Below are 16,241 nucleotides of genomic sequence, written 5' to 3'. Positions count from 1 at the left end.
ACAGTCTCTCCCTACCCCCCACACCCCTGCAGACAGCCTCCTGTTGTGAACCCTGAGTAGAATCCCCTCTCCTGTTGTGTGTGCTCAGCTTTCTGCAGCTGGTGAGGGGGACACGTGAAGCACTTTGCTTACTGCATGAGTCTGTCCAAATCTTTGGAACTCGAGGGGCGCCTGGCTGGCTCAGTCGGTAGAGTGTGCAACCCTCGAGCTCAGGGTTGTGAGTTCAAACCCCACTTTGGTCGTGGAGCCTACTTAAAAAAAAAAAAAAGGAAAAACAAAAGGCAAATCTTTGGAACTTTAAATTCAGGCACCGCGTGCCTCAGTTGGTCTCTGGCAAGTGTGCTGAGCTGCAGAAGCTCCGGGAAGCAGAGAAGACAAGGGTCATCCCATCTGTCCTTCCCGTCTTACTTTGGGTTTGGATGTCTGTGCATGCTTGCGCATGGGGACTTGGACTGAAACCGTGTGATCTTCGGCCCGTGTCCCAGCGCTGTGTGGGCCCGGCCTCTGTTAGGGCTGCATTGTGTGTCTCCCCTGCGTGCCCCCCCCCTAAACCCAGTACCTCCGAATGTGACTGTATTTGGAGGTAGGGCCTTTGAAAGGTGCCTGCGTAAAAGAGGCTGTCAGGCCCTAGTTCTCTTTGCCCCGTGACCTTCTGAGAGGTGAGGGCGCCGGTGGCAGGGTGCACGGGCACAGAGGACCAGCCACCTGGAGAGGCAGCAGGAAGGTGGCCATCCACGCACCCAGGAGAGAGGCTGCAGAGGAAACCGGCCCCGCTGACTCCTTGACCTTGGACTTCCAGCCTCCAGAGCTATGAGGAGGTGAATTTCTGTTAAGACACTAGTCTGAGCCAACTGACGCGCCCTGCCTCCGTCCCAGCGCAGGATGGGGTCCCAGTGCGCGATGGGGTCCTAGCGCACGTGGCCGTCCGGAGGTCTCCCCGCTTTTCCCACACTGCCCTTGGTCACCGGGCAAGGAAGGAGGACGGGGGGCGGGCCTTCCCTGATAGAAATGTTCTTTTGCTGTGTTATCCCATCAGGCTTTATTTTCTGGACCATAAAAAACAGGTCTGGGGCACCTGGGTGGCTCCATCAGTTAAACATCGACTCTCGTTCTTGGCTCAGGTCATGATCTTGTGGTTCGAGAGTTCGAGCCCCGCATGGGGCTCTGTGCTGATGGTGCGGAGCCAGCTTGGGGTTCTTTCTCTCCTTTTCTCTGCTCCTCCCCTGCTGGTGTTCTCTCTTTCTCCCTCAAAATAACAAATAAAACCCCCCAGCTCCTATTAAGTCTTTTATTCTTCAATCAGCGAATGCTAAGAGAGCACCCTGCAGGTCAAACGACTGTTTTTACCGCACTAATGGCAGATTTAAGAGAAACATGTTTTTTGAGAGAGAGGGTGCAGGTGAGCGAGGGGAGGCAGAGAGGAAGAATCCCCCGATGGGCAGAGAGAGAGGGAAGGAGAGATTTGGTCTCGCCCAGGGCACGAGCTCACCGCTCGTGGGGCAAGGGCTCACCCATGCGGGCTCGAACTCACAAACTGTGAGATGACGACCCGAGCCAAAGTCAGATGCTAATGACTGAGCCACCCCTGGCGCCCAGGAGAAGCACATTTAATAGAGTTAAGCTTATTTATTTTTCGCAAATCAAGACACATCCACTTGGGAGAAATGGTGACATTCAGGTGCATCAGAAAATTACGGCTTCTTTTATGGCCAGCGATCCGGGGGCGAGGGCCAGCCAGCCACCTGCCTTTCTGAGCAGTTGAAACCAGAAGGACTGGAATGTTTTGTACGAGGCCTGGCACTTAAGCATATGAGGCTTTCAGCTTGGACTCCTAACCGTCTCGCCTGTCTCGCAGTTCATTGATCTCAAACCTGGCAGAGGCAGCCTCCGGGGAGAGGAGATTTAAGACCATCGCCGGCGCGAACGTCCGCTTTGTGCGGGAGCTGCGAGGTGTGCCTGGGCGCCGGGTGGGAGCTGTGGGCCACGGCCGCGGGCTCTCGTGTAAGTCAGAGCAGGAGATCGGGAGGTGGAATGCTTTTCCCAAGTGTGTGTTCACACTCCTCTCTGAGGCCTAGCTATTCTGACAGCGGAGGAGAAAAAGCGTGTCAGTTTCTGCAATCGCAAGCAGTAATCCATATTCTCGCGGCATCCTTTAGGCCTGTTGTCAGTGATTAGCACCAAAAGTTGATTGTTTTTCTTTTTTTTAAGTTTATTTCTTCGTTTTTGAGAGACAGAGCGTGAGCAGGGAAAAGGGGCAGAGAGAGAGGGAGAGCGTCCCAAGCAGGCCCCACACTGTCAGCACGGAGCCCGACGCGGGACTCGAACCCACGAAACAGTGACCTCACGCCCTGAGCTGAAACCAAGAGTCCGACACGTAACTGGCTGAGCCACCCAGGCGCCCCTAAAAGTTGATTGTTTTAAAACCTGCGGTGGATGCTAACAGTTCCACACTCCGGACAGGACAGCGTGCTTGGGAGTGTGCGGGTCTTTATCAGGCACAAATCCGGTCTTGGGCTGATGTTGGCTTTCATGCGGTGTTTAATGTCGTAAGGAATAGTGAAATCACGTAAGACGGCTTTGACTGTGAATTGTTTGCACAGGCGTTTGCGATAAGTGGGCCGGGGGACTGTCATCCAGTGTTGTGTGTATCGTGGCACGGATGTGCGGTGGACGCGTATCGTAGTCGAGAGTCAGGTGCTCTTTACTGAAGTATAGTTAACACAGTGTTACATTAGGTTCCGGTGTGCCGTAGAGTGATGCAGCCATTCGGTACGTCACTCAGGGCCCATGATGATGAGTGTCCTCTGCATCCTTCCTGTATTAAAGAGAAGGAACGCTTTAGGGGCGCCTGGGGGGGGCCCAGTCGGTTAAGCGTCCGACTTCGGCTCAGGTCGTAATCTCCGGTCCGTGAGTTCGAGCCCCGCGTCGGGCTCTGGGCTGACGGCTCGGAGCCCGGAGCCCGCTTCGGATCCTGTGTCTCCCTCTCTCTCTGCCCCCCACCCCACTCATGCGCTGTCTCCTATCAAAGAATGGTATGGATTCCAGGTTCTGTTCTCTGGGTTGGAGATTATATCTAGTGGTTCCTGGAGTGATTGCAGTGGACAAAACAATGACCCCTTAGATTTAGTTCTTCTGTTTTTATGTTACTCAATAAAATGCAGCCTGGTGTCCAAGTCTGGTTAACTGGTAAGGCAGTTACTCTAACTCACTTGTGACAAAACACACTCAGCAGATATTTGATGCGCATTGACACATGTCAATGGTCATGTGACCCCCCCCCCCCCCAGGCACGGAGGGTACAGCAGTGAGCCACAGCCACAGTACATCTGGCGTTACATTTAGGGAGAAGAGACCGATCCAGTAAATACACTACTACTTGGAAGGTGGATTGAAACGCAGACAAAGGCATGCTGGGCGTGGGGGGGTGTTCTTGGGTGCTGCGGGGTGGTCGGGGGACGGGTCTTCAATGAGGCAGCCCTGGAGCAGAGGCCTGAAGACAGAGGGAGTGAGGTATGTGGGGAAGGGTGTTCCAGGCGGAGGGAACAGCCAGGGCAAAGGCCCTGAGGAGGATGTGTGCTTGCGTGTTGGAGGTGCCCCCAGGAGGCCCCATGTGGAGCACGCCGGTGTGTCAGTAAGAGGAAAGGTGGCTGGCAGCTACGTGGTCAGGAAGGTAAAATTAGGAGATTAGTCTTGGAAATGCTAAATTGAGATCCCTTCAGGGGCAGCTGAATATGCACGTGGGGTTCCACAAGGGGTCCCAGGCAGAGTGTCACCGTGAGAGCAGCCTTGTGAAGCCATGAGATTAGACGCATGTGTGAGCCTGGACGCAGAAGTGAGGTCCGAGGACGGGCCCTGAGACACCCCAGAACTTGGAGGCTGGGGAGGTGAGGAGGAATGGGCTGGGGGCCCGAGGAGGAGCAGTAGGGGGATGGAAGGGGAACAGGAAAGTGGTCGTGTCCGGGGGGGCGGCGGGGGGAAGGTGGGGACTCAGGAAAGGTCCAAATGCCCTGATGGCCAAGGGGCGGGAGGTCTAGTGGTTGGTCTTGGTGTGTGATGTGGGTAAGAGCTGTCCCCGGCGGTTCAAGAGAGAAGGAAGCAGAGGACTTTGAAGCCGTGAATAAGTACAGTCACCTCATTCTTTGAAATGCTTTAAGTTTATTTATTTATTTTTGAGAGAGACAGAGAGGAGGGGAGGGGCAGGGAGAGAGAAAATCCCAAGCAGGCTCCGCGCCGTCAGCACAGAGCCCCACGTGGGGCTTGAACCCACGAACCCTGAGATCGTGACCTGAGCCAAAACCAAGAGTCCTACGCTTACCCCACCGAGCCCCCCAGGCGCCCCAAGCACAGTCACCTCTTGCAAGGGGTTTCCCTACAGGTGCGCAGGGGCCACGGTTTTAGGAAGCTGTCAGGCGAAGACAGTTGTGGGTTGTTGTGTTTGTCCAGATGGGAAATGGAACAGCCTGTTTGTAAGCAGGTGGGAGCGATCCTGGGGGGATGTGCTGACGATTCGGAAGAGAGTCGGGGGCATCGGTGCTGTGCCATCCTGAGTGGGTGGTGGTGGGAGTTGGGAGGGGTGGGTGGGATCTGTCTCTACCTTTGCTGCATCAAGGGCATTTAGATGTCATACAGAAGGGTTCTCTCACACGTATGTCGGAGATCTTGCCAAGGTTAGTATGTTGCATTCTTTTTTAGCCAAGTCTTAGTTTTTCCTGCCTCTAGAATGTTCTGGAAGATTTGTGTGCGGCTGTTCTGTACCCTAATTAGGGAAATATCTGTATTTCGCTGGCGTGGAGACAAAAGAGGGAGGCATTTGTCATTCTCTTTTGGGTTAGCATTCTTTCAAAATATCTGGACACCATAAAAATGTGGAGATCAATGGAGATTTAATGTCTTTCCTGAGAGGAATTTACTTGGAAGGGCTTTAAAAAATCTTTTTAGCGGAGAATGATCTCTTTGATCGCCATATGCCTATTAAAACACTTTTTTCCCCTCGTGGGTTTCACAAGAAAAGACCATCAAAGCCTTTTACAAATCACATAGAAGTAGCCTGTTTCTTAAATGGCTGGCCTGAAATTAGCAAAGGCCAGCAAACCCAAAACAATGGCCTTTCTGGGTGACACCTTCCCGGTTTGGGCCCATCAGACAGCAGTGCAAAGACATGATGCAAAATGCTTTCGGTTTTGAGAAGGTGTCGTTGCAAAGGCTCGGTCCCATTCCACGGTAAGCTGAGTACAAGGATTCTTACCCTTACCCTTACCCCTTACGTAGAAGCATCAGTGTTGCTAGATGGCTTGCGTGCCTTTGCGACGCTTAGGGTTTAAGTCACACTGTCTGCTTCCAAAGCACTTCCATGATCGTATTGAACATGTGTTTTCATAAAACCGTGTGAGGCTAACCTGGCAAGTCCGTTTGGCCAGTGAGGGTTTTTTGTTTTTGTTTTTTTGTGTGTTTTTTTGGATCTTTATATTTATTGCTTTTTGTTTCAATTTTATTTTTTTTTTGTTTTTTAAAAATTTACATCCAAGTTAGTTAGCATCTAGTGCAACAATGATTTCAGGAGTAGATTCCTTAGTGCCCCTCCCCCATTTAGCCTATCCCCCCTCCCACAACCCCTCCGGTAACCCTCCGTTTGTTCTCCATATTTAGGAGTCTCTTCTGTTTTGTCCCCCTCCCTGTTTTCGTATTATTTTTGTTTCCCTTCCCTTATGTTCATCTGTTTTGTCTCTTAAAGTCCTCATATGAGTGAAGTCATATGATTTTTGTCTTTCTCTAATTTCTCTTAGCATAATACCTTCCAGTTCCATCTACGTAGTTGCAAATGGCAAGATTTTATTCTTTTTGATTGCCGAGTGATACTCCATTGAATATATATACCACATGTTCTTTATCCATTCACCCATCGATGGATATTTGGGCTCTTTCCATACTTTGGCTATTGTTGATAATGCTGCTATAAACACATAAACACTGGGGTGCATGTGTCCCTTCGAAACAGCACACCGGTATCCCGTGGATAAATGCCTAGTAGTGCCATTGCTGGGTCGTAGGGTGGTTCTATTTTTAGTTTTCTGAGGAACCTCCGTACTGTTTCCCAGAGTGGCTGCACCAGCTTGCATTCCCGTGGCCGGTGAGTTTTAACTCGAGTTCAGTGCTGTTTATTCACAGTACGGTAACAGGTTGTGTAAGTCGGCATTTCACGTCCCTAGTCTCATTCTTTTGTGTTTCACACACTTAACATTGACTACAGTACCTTTGACAAACAGCATCATAAAACAGAGGGAGTTATTTTTCTTAAGTGTGTTGTGTAGCAGGGAAAGGACTTAGACATTAAACTTTTAATTCAGTGGATAAACCTCAAGTAATTAATCTCTGATTGTGTGTGCTTCATTGATTTCCCATCCTACAGTTGATTCAGCAGAGACTGAAGGCCATCATAAAAGAGAAAGCTGTTTTTAAAAGACAATTTTTTTTAATGTTTATTTATTTTTGAGAGTGAGGGAGACAGAGCGTGAGTGGGGGAGGGGCAGAGAGAGAGAGGGAGACACAGAATCGGAAGCAGGCTCCAGGCTCCGAGCTGTCAGCACAGAGCCCGATGCGGGGCTCGAACTCACGAACCATGAGACAATGACCCGAACTAAAGTGGGACACTCAACCAACTGAGCCACCCAGGCGTCCAGAGAAAGCTGTTTGGTTTTTTGTTGTTGTTGTTGTTGTTGTTTTGTTTTGTTTTTTTGTCTCAACGTTAGGTGGTGAAATCTGGAATGCACACCCAATCTTCTTTGTCACCGTGGCCCCGGGCACATGGTAGCTGCTCACTAAATATTTATCGGAAAAAATAATCTTCCCCAAAGACTTGAAACAGAATTTCGAAGAGATACTTGCACACCCGTGTTCTCAGCAGCCTTAGTCGCCATAGCCAACAGGTGCAAGCAGCGTGGGTGTCTGTTGGCGGACGAGTGATAACCACGATGTGATATATCCATACGGTGGATTATTATTCGGCCCTAAAAAGGAAGGACATTCTGGACATTCTGACACCGGTTACAATGTGGGTGAACCTTGGGGACATGATGCTGAGCGAAATCTGACAGACACAGAGAAAAACTGTGGGATCCCACTAGAGGGTCAGAATCCCAGCGTCGGCAGGTAGGGTGGGGGGGGCTGGAGGAGGGACCGAGGCGTTAGTGTTTCCAGCCGACAGAGTTTCAATTTGGGGAAGATGAGTAAGTTCTGGAGGTGGACGGCGGGGGGCGGCTGTTACAACAGTGTGAATGGACTTAACAGCGCTGACCTGCAGACTCCAGAACGGTTAAGATGGCAAACGTTATGTGTATTTCACCGCGATTAAGAACATGACTCTTGCTGTCTAGAATAATGGCCAAAAGTAGCCGTTTTATAATAACAGTAACTTGACGGTCCTGCCCGTTGCTGCAGTAAAAGTGTAAACGCTTTGTCTTTCTTCCTAACGTTGAACTAAAAACTGGCAGTACTTGAACGTGGGAACCTGGGCGAAGTTAATCCCGTGTCTCTCTTTGGAAAGTTTAGATCTGAAATGGCTTCTCAATTGCGGTTACCAACTCTTGAGCACAAGGGAGCATTTAGTGAAACTCCGGAAATGTCTTGAGAGTTAAGACGTCATACCTTTGATGAGAGTCTGCTTAAACTCCTTCGGAAAATGTGCAGAAAGGGCTGATACTAAGCTAAAACGATGTCTCCTAAGATCCCTGGAAACCTATAATGGATTTTGGGGACTGAGCAGTTAGTTGTCTCTTTGGGAAGGAAGAGGCTACCTCGCCTTCTGGAAATAAAAGTTTCCCTCCCTCCACAGCCACCCGAATATGGGACATGCCTGCTTCTGAGCTTTGTATTTATTTTATCTTGTTTAATGATTTTCTTTAAAAAAAATTTTTTTTTAATGTGTATTTTTGAGAGAGACAGAGAGTGAGTGGGGAAGGGAGCAGAGAGAGAGGGAGACACAGCCTCTGAAGCAGGCTCAGCTCTGAGCTGTCAGCACAGAGCCTGATGCGTGGCTTGAACCCACGAACCGTGAGGTCATAACCTGAGCCAAAGTCACTGAGCCAGCCACTGCTTTTGAACTTTTTAATAGTGCTTTCTTTAAAAAGCGCCACTTAGCGTGAATTTTCTTCTCCGTGGCAAAGAGAATCATCATTATCATTGGCCTCAGTAAACGAGGTCTAGCCTTGTAACTCTGACACATGACTGCTTAAATATCCGCCTTCCTCTGTCAGTGTAATTGCATCGTGACAACAGGTAGTTTACATAAGCCCAGAGGCCTCCACCTCCCCAGCCCCCTCCCCAGTTTACCTACACAGAGGGAGGGGCTGGGCAAGCAAATGGAATCATCCAGGCCACCTGTCACGGAATATCCCTTTGCAAACAAGCAAGCGTTGTGGCTTCCAACTTTCTTCCAGAAGCTTGGTCGATGTGAGGATGCTTATGGCAGTGCCCCCAGGAGTCTGTGCTTGACTTCTGTGTCCAAGGGGCAGAGAACCAGACCCCCGGACTGTTTTGATTCCCGAAGATGTAGCCAACAGCCCACCCTTCTTCGGGCGTGACACCGGCTACGGTGAGCCCAGTGACACATGGGCTCCTGATCCTGGCCCTGGCCCTGCTGGTCACCGGTCAGGGCAGCCCTGCGTGCCTGACCACTCCCAGGACTTGGCGTGTGGATGTTGTGTCGAGTCTCTGCAGCCTGAAGCACAGGCGGAGGCCTAGAACACCACGTTCATAGGTGAGGCTGAGAGCAAGAGCCGGAAACCCACAGACACAGCTTCCTCAGGGCTTGGAGGTGGGTTTAGAGGGTTCTGTTGCCTCTTTCCATGTGTGCTCTGAGGCCGTTGCTACTCACAATGAAAACTGTCCTTGGACCCGGGACGCTGATGCCCTTTCCGGGCTGCCGGGGGCTGAGCCTTAGGCCAACTCTGCCCGGAGGAAGCCCAGCCTTGTGGGGTGCCCCTGCACACTGGGGGAGACCCAGGCTCCAAATGTCTTTCCTTGTCTGAATTCTGTGGGCAACAGCTAGACTTAGGCGCACGGATTTCGAAGGCTGAAACTATTCCCTCCCGTTTTACAGATGAGCAAACTCCGGGCCAAAGAGGACTGTCCCCGGGGCGCCTGGCTGGTTCAGCTAGAATTGCTTCCGACTCTTGATCTCAGGCTCGTGAATTGGAGCCCCACGTCGGGTGTAGAGATTACTTAACTACACAGAACTTAAAAGTGACTGTACAGCCAGCCAGTGGCCAGGTGGAGACCAGATCTCACCGCTTCACTGGGGGGGGCCTCTGTCCCTGGCCTTTGACGCTTGGGGAGGCATCTGGCTCTGTCTGCTTTGGGAGACAGGCCCAGGCCTCTGCTTTGGAGACTCCCCACTTATGAACCAGGCTTAGGCACCTACTGAGGTTCTGTTCAGAGGGAAGCCCTTGGAGAAGTGCTCCTGGAGCACGTGTCCAGCCCAGAGGGCCGGTGTGGGCTGGGCTCTGCGGAGCAGGCTCTGAGCAGAGTGTAGCTGCGGGGTGTTCATGGTAGTGCTCTTAGGGTCCACGAGGGGCCGAGGAAGCAGGAGTGGGCAGAGGGGGCCGATGAAGCCCAAAGGTGGCCTCTACTGCCCCCCCCCCCCCCGGCACTCGGGCGCTAGGAGGGCCCTGCAGAGCCCTCCCGAGTTGGGCGGACGTGGCCAGGCCTTTGTTATCCAGTGTCACTCGTCATTATCTGTGGCTGTCCCCAGGAAGGGCGTGGCCTTGGGGGAAGAGGCCAGGTGACCTCTCGCAGCCGGGCAGTGGGGAATCCGGGCAGCGCCCGCACGCTCTACCGCCATTGAGTCTTCCACGGGGGACAAAAGGGTATTTGAGGCCGTAGGTGCTTAGACGGTTCTTTTGCCTTGTGGGGGCGGGCCCAGGGCACGTGGACTTCCCATCAGCGGGAAAGCCCATCTCTCTGCCGCCCTCCTGCGCTCCGGGGGGCTGGCTGGGAGAAGCGTGGGCAAGAACTCGGAGCTTCCGAGTTGTGCAGGCTGTTCACCAGCATCTTGTTCACCAACATCACCTTTGCTGGTTAGCCTTGAGGTGCGAAGGGCGGTCAGGCTGCTGAGGGTGGGGCGCGGGCCCCGCGGGTCCTGCCACAGCCCCCCTCCCCCGTCACCCATCACCCAAGTGTGACTTCCACTCCGCGGTGGCCCCAGAGGGTAAGGACGGCCACTAGAGGCGCTGTGGCAGAGAAACCGGGAGCCCAGTGGAACCGCCGAAGCCCTGAGGGCATCAGACCGTAGGAAAACCCATCCGGAGGGCGGAAATTAACTGGCTCCAGCTCTGAGTACAGACGGCACCACTCATTCATTGACTCAGCAAACCTTTATTGAGCTCTGTGCTCAGGGCTAGTGCATCGAAGCTGCTGGGGTGACCCAAGGAGGCAGAGGAAGTGGAACAGCTTGAGGAAAGGTCCGGCGCGTGGAACATACGGGACACAGAGACTCGTGGAAATGGAGGCAGAGGGAAGAGGAAAGGAGGTGGAGGGTCCCAGTCCCCCGGGGGACCGAGGGTGGACGAAGGACTGGTGGAGTGAAGCGGCCTCGCTGGCCCTGGGGTTTAAGAGTCTGAGCCGAGTGTGGGTGCTCCTGGTGCCCAGGCCACCATCCCGGTGTTTTGGCACATGGCCGCGTTCACGTGGGCACCGCCTGCTGCAGGGGAGTGGCCGCAGTGCCCTCCCCGGGGAGGGCTGCTGGGGACCCCGTACCAGTTCTGGCGCTGATACACCGCGATGCAAGTCAGCCCGCAGACGAGGGCGGACAGAGTCGCTCCAACCCCTTTGAGAAGTTAAAACATCCCGGTGAGCAGGGCACAATTCTGGGCGCACCACGCATGAACGATCTCAGGTGCCCCTCAGAACAGCAGCCTTTAGCCTTTCGCTTCACGGGTGGATGAGGACGCCAACGCCCAGAGAGGGTGTGTCATTTACCTGAGCCCCCACAGCCAGCCAGTAGGAGGCTAAGCCAGCGCCCAAATCCAGGCGTCACAGACCCTGAAGCCACTATATTGTCATGCTGCTCTGCTTTAGAGAAAGTGCAGAGCGTATCCTGGGACCGTTGGCGGAAAATGAACCTGAAGCCAGCAGCCTATGAATGGACATCATTAAGGGCCCGGGCTCTGGATGTGTGATGAAATCTCCCCCACCTTTTGCCTCTCCAGTCTTGCTACCAGGGGGGGGGGTTGTGTCTGGAAAGTTTCAAAACTCAGGGACCACTCCCTCCCTGCGGTAAAACCACCCCGGGGATGGGTTTTCACTGCAGAGGGAGCCGTAACTCCTGTGTCCGGAAGGAGATCAGCCGTGTCTGATCTGGGGTTCACTTCGGTTCTTAAAACAGGGACCCCCGCATCAACCCTCCCGCACCCCAGATCCCGCGCTCCTAACCTCCACCTGTACGGCCAGGATTAACCTGCCAAGCCCTGAGCACCCTGTGGAAAACCTTCACTGCTGGTTTTGTTTTGTTTTTTTCCTCCAAAAGGAGCTGAGGAATCCATGTGGCCCTTGACGTGTGTTTTTCTAGTAGGAGCCTCGTTGCAGTAGTGAAAGCCCAAGCGTGCGTGAGCGCGGAGCCTGAATAAATCGTATAATCAAGCTCCTCTTAGCTGAGTTCGGTAACATCTGTTTGTGTTAAGTGGGGCCCTTTGAAAGTGATTCCCCCCCCACCCCGTTCTTTATAAAACAACCTTAATTTTAGATTGTGGAGAAATGGTGCGTGGCAATTATTTTTGCTTTCTTCAACAAGATGTGTTTAAGTAAATGAGATTCATCTCCAGAACCGAAGCGGAGAAAGAACCTGGTTAACAAGATCAGCGCCTATAATCACGCGGAATAACTGTGGGCAAACAGCCCGCGTAGCTGGGCCGGAAAATGCCGCTGCTTGTGGGTTCTGCTTGCCGGCCGACTTCAGCAGATGGGCGGCTAATGTAATTAGGAATCGTTGTGTTCAATGAGCCATTATTTAAACGATCTGCTCATTTTCCTATCTATTAACGTGCTGAAAAAGAGACAGTGATATCTGAGAGATCTCCAGCTGCTAATCGCTAACTGGACGCGTCACCCAGTTCTTTCCTTTAACTCGATGTTTTGCCCTCCTGCAGCGACGAGCAAATGACTTTCTGCAAGGTGATTGCCCCATGCATCAGCAGAAGATTAAGGAGGGACAGACAGTGGGAGACACGCACAGTCTGGATGTAGGTTTCGGCTGGTGGTAGAACGGTCAGGTGGGTCGTCGTCTTGGAGGGCTCTTCGCTTTCCTGACCACACTTGGCTTTCGTTCCGTTCAGGGTCTCTGAGTTTAAGCATATTTGGTCTCTGGGGCACATAAGGCAAGGTTTGCTGGAGTCACCCTTCTCGCGTTTCTCCCTGCCCTGAGACACTGGTGGGGGCAAGGCAGTGAGGCAGGGAGGAGCCTGTGACTGCAGGGAACAGCTGGGTCTGGGGCTGCCCGGACTTCTGGGAGGCGGCAGAGCACGCTGTCCAGCTGTCCAGGTGAGGAGCCGGCAGGTGGAGGTCTCAGGCCATCCGAAACTGTGTTCACTTCCTGGCACTTCATGGCGCCCTGGATGCTTGAAGGGTCTTTGCTCCTGCAGCTAGAGAATGTACCGGAAGCTCCAGTAAATACCAGGGCACATGGGTGGGCACCAGAACCTCTGCTGTTGTCTTAATTCCTTTAAAAATGTTTTAATGTTTATTTATTTTTGAGAGAGACAGAGTGTGAGCAGGGGAGGGGCAGAGAGAGAGGGTGACACAGAATCCGAAGCGGGCTCCAGTCTCCGAGCTGTCAGCCCAGAGCCCGTCGCGGGGCTCGAACCCATGAACCGTGATATCTATGACCTGAGCTGAAGTCAGATGCTTAACCGACTGAGCCACCCAGGTGCCCCCATCATCTTGTTCTAACATTGGTTATCCTTGGATAATTTAAGAGGTAAACGTGTGGTTATTTTGTAGAGCACCTGGGACATGAAGTGAGCCCCCCCCCCAGCCATTTCTAGAAAACCTAAATACTTTGCACACACATATCAGGATATCTCGATCTCCCTCCAGCTTCTTGGCAGGTGCTCCTTCTCCCAGGTGTGTTCTTACCCCTACAGGTCAGCTGATTAGCAGATGCCTGAGGTAGTCGTTGTGGAGAATGACAAAAGGAGACAGGAAAATCTGTTTTGCCCTCAAGCAACTTTCAAGCTCTTTGAAAGGAAAGCTACTTGGAGAAAAGCTACCAGTAAAGACCCAGACAGCCAGGATCAGCATCGTCATCGTCAGCATCGCACCCACACACAATGAGGAAAATAAAACCCCACAGCAGGTGCCATTTTAAAAATGAGTGAGCTTTGTCTAGGCAGGCCAGGGCGTGAGGATAAAGTCCTGACTGTCCCCAAGGACACTCCTAAAGGGAACGTCCTGAAGAACCCGTTAGGTTCAAACTGCTCTGGAACCAGCCCTTGGCCAGAGGTCCCTTGGGATGTCCTGGAGTTTGTGGTGGTGGCCCACTGAGGACTGACCTCAGTCTTCCCACCTCCTGCAGAGAGTTGCATGTGTGATTGGCACAAGCAGGTATTGCTGGCTCACTGAGAGTCTGCACCAGGGAGCAGCAAGGCACAGGCAGCGAGGTGGAGTCCTGCCCAGACGCAGGCTTGTGAGAGGTGGGGCGCCCCTGGATCCGGGGCTGTGTCGCTGCTCGTGAGAGGTGGGGCCCCCTGGATCCGGGGCTCTGTCACCGCTCAGCAAAGTGGCTCAGAAGCACATTGTCGTGGGGACACTGGCCGTTCACATTTCGAAACCTGTCCAGTCCTCACCCGCCAGTGTGCCGAATGGTGTCCTTGCTTCAGGATTATTTTGTAGAATGGCATCGCGCGGGTTTAGCCGGGGCTGCTGGGCTTGGAGAGTATCGTTGAAGAAGTACACGCCAAAGGGAAAAGTGTTTGCTTAGGGGTAGTAGGAGTCTCCTATGTCTTCTCTCTCGTCTTCTAGAATAGACGGTCTCAGATCTTTTGCCTTATGATATTTTGTGTATTATTGGTGGGTGTGCAATACAGACTTGTCTTATAAATGAATAAACAAGTTTCTTTTGCCCAGAATATGCAGTGACTTGTTCACGGCTTTCACAACTTTATCCAGCGGCCAAGATGCCCTGGGCGCTGTCCAAGGTACTGGGGCCGAAGCGGCGAATCCCACCTAGGCCCTGCTCCCCTGCAGGTTGCCCCGTGCTGGGATGTCCCCTGGAGAAGACCGTGGGGCGCCGTCCAGTGTGGAAATGGTGCGCCAGGGGCTGGGGATACAGAATTCCTAGGAACAACGTGTACGGCGTTTCCAAGAGCACAGAGGAGGGAAGTATCTGCAGGGGGGATGAGAAAGGAAGGCTGTGGTGGGAAAAGTAGGAAGGTAATATTTCTGGAGCTTCCGGGGGCACTGGTCGTAGTTGCCTGTGCTGCTTACAGGCTTGTAATCGAGACGGAAGTTTAGCTCAGTGATGCCTGGCTGTGCTGGGAGGCACAGGGCAGTGACTCCAGGTAGTGTTTGGAGTTTTTATTGTTTTTACGGAGCGACAAAAAATTTGTCCTGTCAATTCCTGCAGTTCTGGACCTTTTTTTTTTTTTTTTTTTTTTTTTTAATGTTAATCTATCTGCATCTTCAACGTTCCTTGATGGGGCTGAGCGTCCTGGGGTTTAGAGCATCATGGGTGTGTGGACTTGAACCCAAGGAAGCAGAAAATGCTTTTGGAAGTTCAGGATGAAGGATGCCGCAGAAGGCGGTGTGAATGCGTGGAGTGAGGCTAAGAAACCGGTACCCTGAGCCTCGGAGGTTCAGCTTGTTGCAGAGCAGAGGTACGGGGCGAGTGGCACTACCTTTTTTCCCTTGTGGCTTGGATTCCTCCCAAAAGGGGAGCTATGGAGGGACGTCAGCACACACGACGTCTGTCTCCAGCATCGTCGCACAGAAAAAAATGTCGGCTTGTTGCTGTGCAGAGATGTTACTTGAAACACAAACCCACGGTGGTTTCCCTGGACATCCGTCCCTTGCCTGACTTTGGACTGCCTCATTTATTGGGGTGATTTCTCTCCTCAGATCCTTTGCTCCAGGAACGACTGAGGTGGCCGGCTTTGCCGAGCCATGACTCAAATTGAATTTTCTTGCAAGCTGAGCCCTGCTGAACTCGCTGGGAAAGAGAGGGTCGTACCAGATGCCTGGACGGTTAGGAGTCGGCTGTGTAAAAGAATGGAGTCTGTATTCTGGTGCAGCTTTCTCTGCTTTCGTGTCCCCCTGCCTCTGCAAAGCGGGGCTTTGTTTGTTGCGGTAGACGTAAGCGCAGGGGTGTGTGAAAGTTCTGGTAAGATGCAGAGGCTGTTGGGGGGGTGGATGTCTACCCAGAAATTCTCCTAGGCGACTGTGCCTCTGACCACGCTTGTAGTAAAAAAGCACTGGGTGTGGAGGTGGGATGCCCCCAGGCAGCCGGCCTTTCCTGCTGGGTGGCTGGGTGCTTGGAGACCCAGAAGCGCTCGTAAAGATGGCACGCTTTTCCTGACCGACCATGAGTGTGGACAGGAAGGATGCTCATGTTGAGGATTCTAGAGTTTTCTCACCTGTGATTTAATGACAGATGAAGTATTCCTCACTGTTGTGAAATTGTTTTTTGTTGTTTTATTTTTCGGGTGATTGATAATGTCTTGCCACACTTTCTTCTTTTATTTATTTGAGAGGGCGTGAGAGCATGAGCACGGGAGGGGCAGAGAGAGAGGCCGAGAGAGAATCCAAGCAGGGTCCGCGCTTTCAGCGCACAGCCCGACGTGGGGCTCGAACCCGTGAACCACGAGATCATGCTCTGAGCTGAAATCAAGAGTCGGATGCTTCACTGACCGAGCCACCCAGGCGCCCCTCACTCCCCGTTTTTAAAGGTGTAGAATTCCCCGATTGGCCTCATGAAGGAGTCCTGGGGTTTTACCCTTCTCCTTTGTTTCTCTGCTGCTTTCCTCCAAGCAACTTGAGAAGCTCTTCTTGTCCTCAGGAACCATTTAAATCTGGAAGCGGGATCCCGTGTGTTGCACGGCTGAGCGTGGGTCAGCTTGGACCCAGTGTCTGCTGCTGGGACAAAAGCCTTGGTGCTTGACAGGTTGCATTTTGGCAGTTCGTTCCCAGGATGGGTAAAGGTGCCATCCTTGCTGTTGTCACATTGGCCATATGTGATACTGCGACTTACTAGAAGAAAT

The 16,241-nt window shown here is 52.6% G+C and overlaps 1 protein-coding gene across 1 annotated transcript in view; it reads left to right on the top strand.

Annotated features, from left to right (window-relative positions):
* Positions 1 to 14,766: 14,766 nt before the first annotated feature.
* Positions 14,767 to 16,241, top strand: part of BACE2 (beta-secretase 2) — a 53,118-nt gene continuing 51,643 nt past the window's right edge. Inside the window, exon 1 of the mRNA XM_040484970.1 lies at positions 14,767 to 14,820. Coding sequence (XP_040340904.1) covers positions 14,767 to 14,820 — 54 coding nt within the window. The remainder of the gene's footprint in view (positions 14,821 to 16,241) is intronic.

This window comes from Herpailurus yagouaroundi, unplaced genomic scaffold (genome assembly GCF_014898765.1).
Source record: "Herpailurus yagouaroundi ecotype Mexico unplaced genomic scaffold, PumYag 162, whole genome shotgun sequence".
In the NCBI taxonomy this organism is placed as follows: domain Eukaryota; kingdom Metazoa; phylum Chordata; class Mammalia; order Carnivora; family Felidae; genus Herpailurus; species Herpailurus yagouaroundi.
Note: the sequence above shows the minus strand (reverse complement) of the source record. Positions and strands in the feature narration are given on the sequence as shown.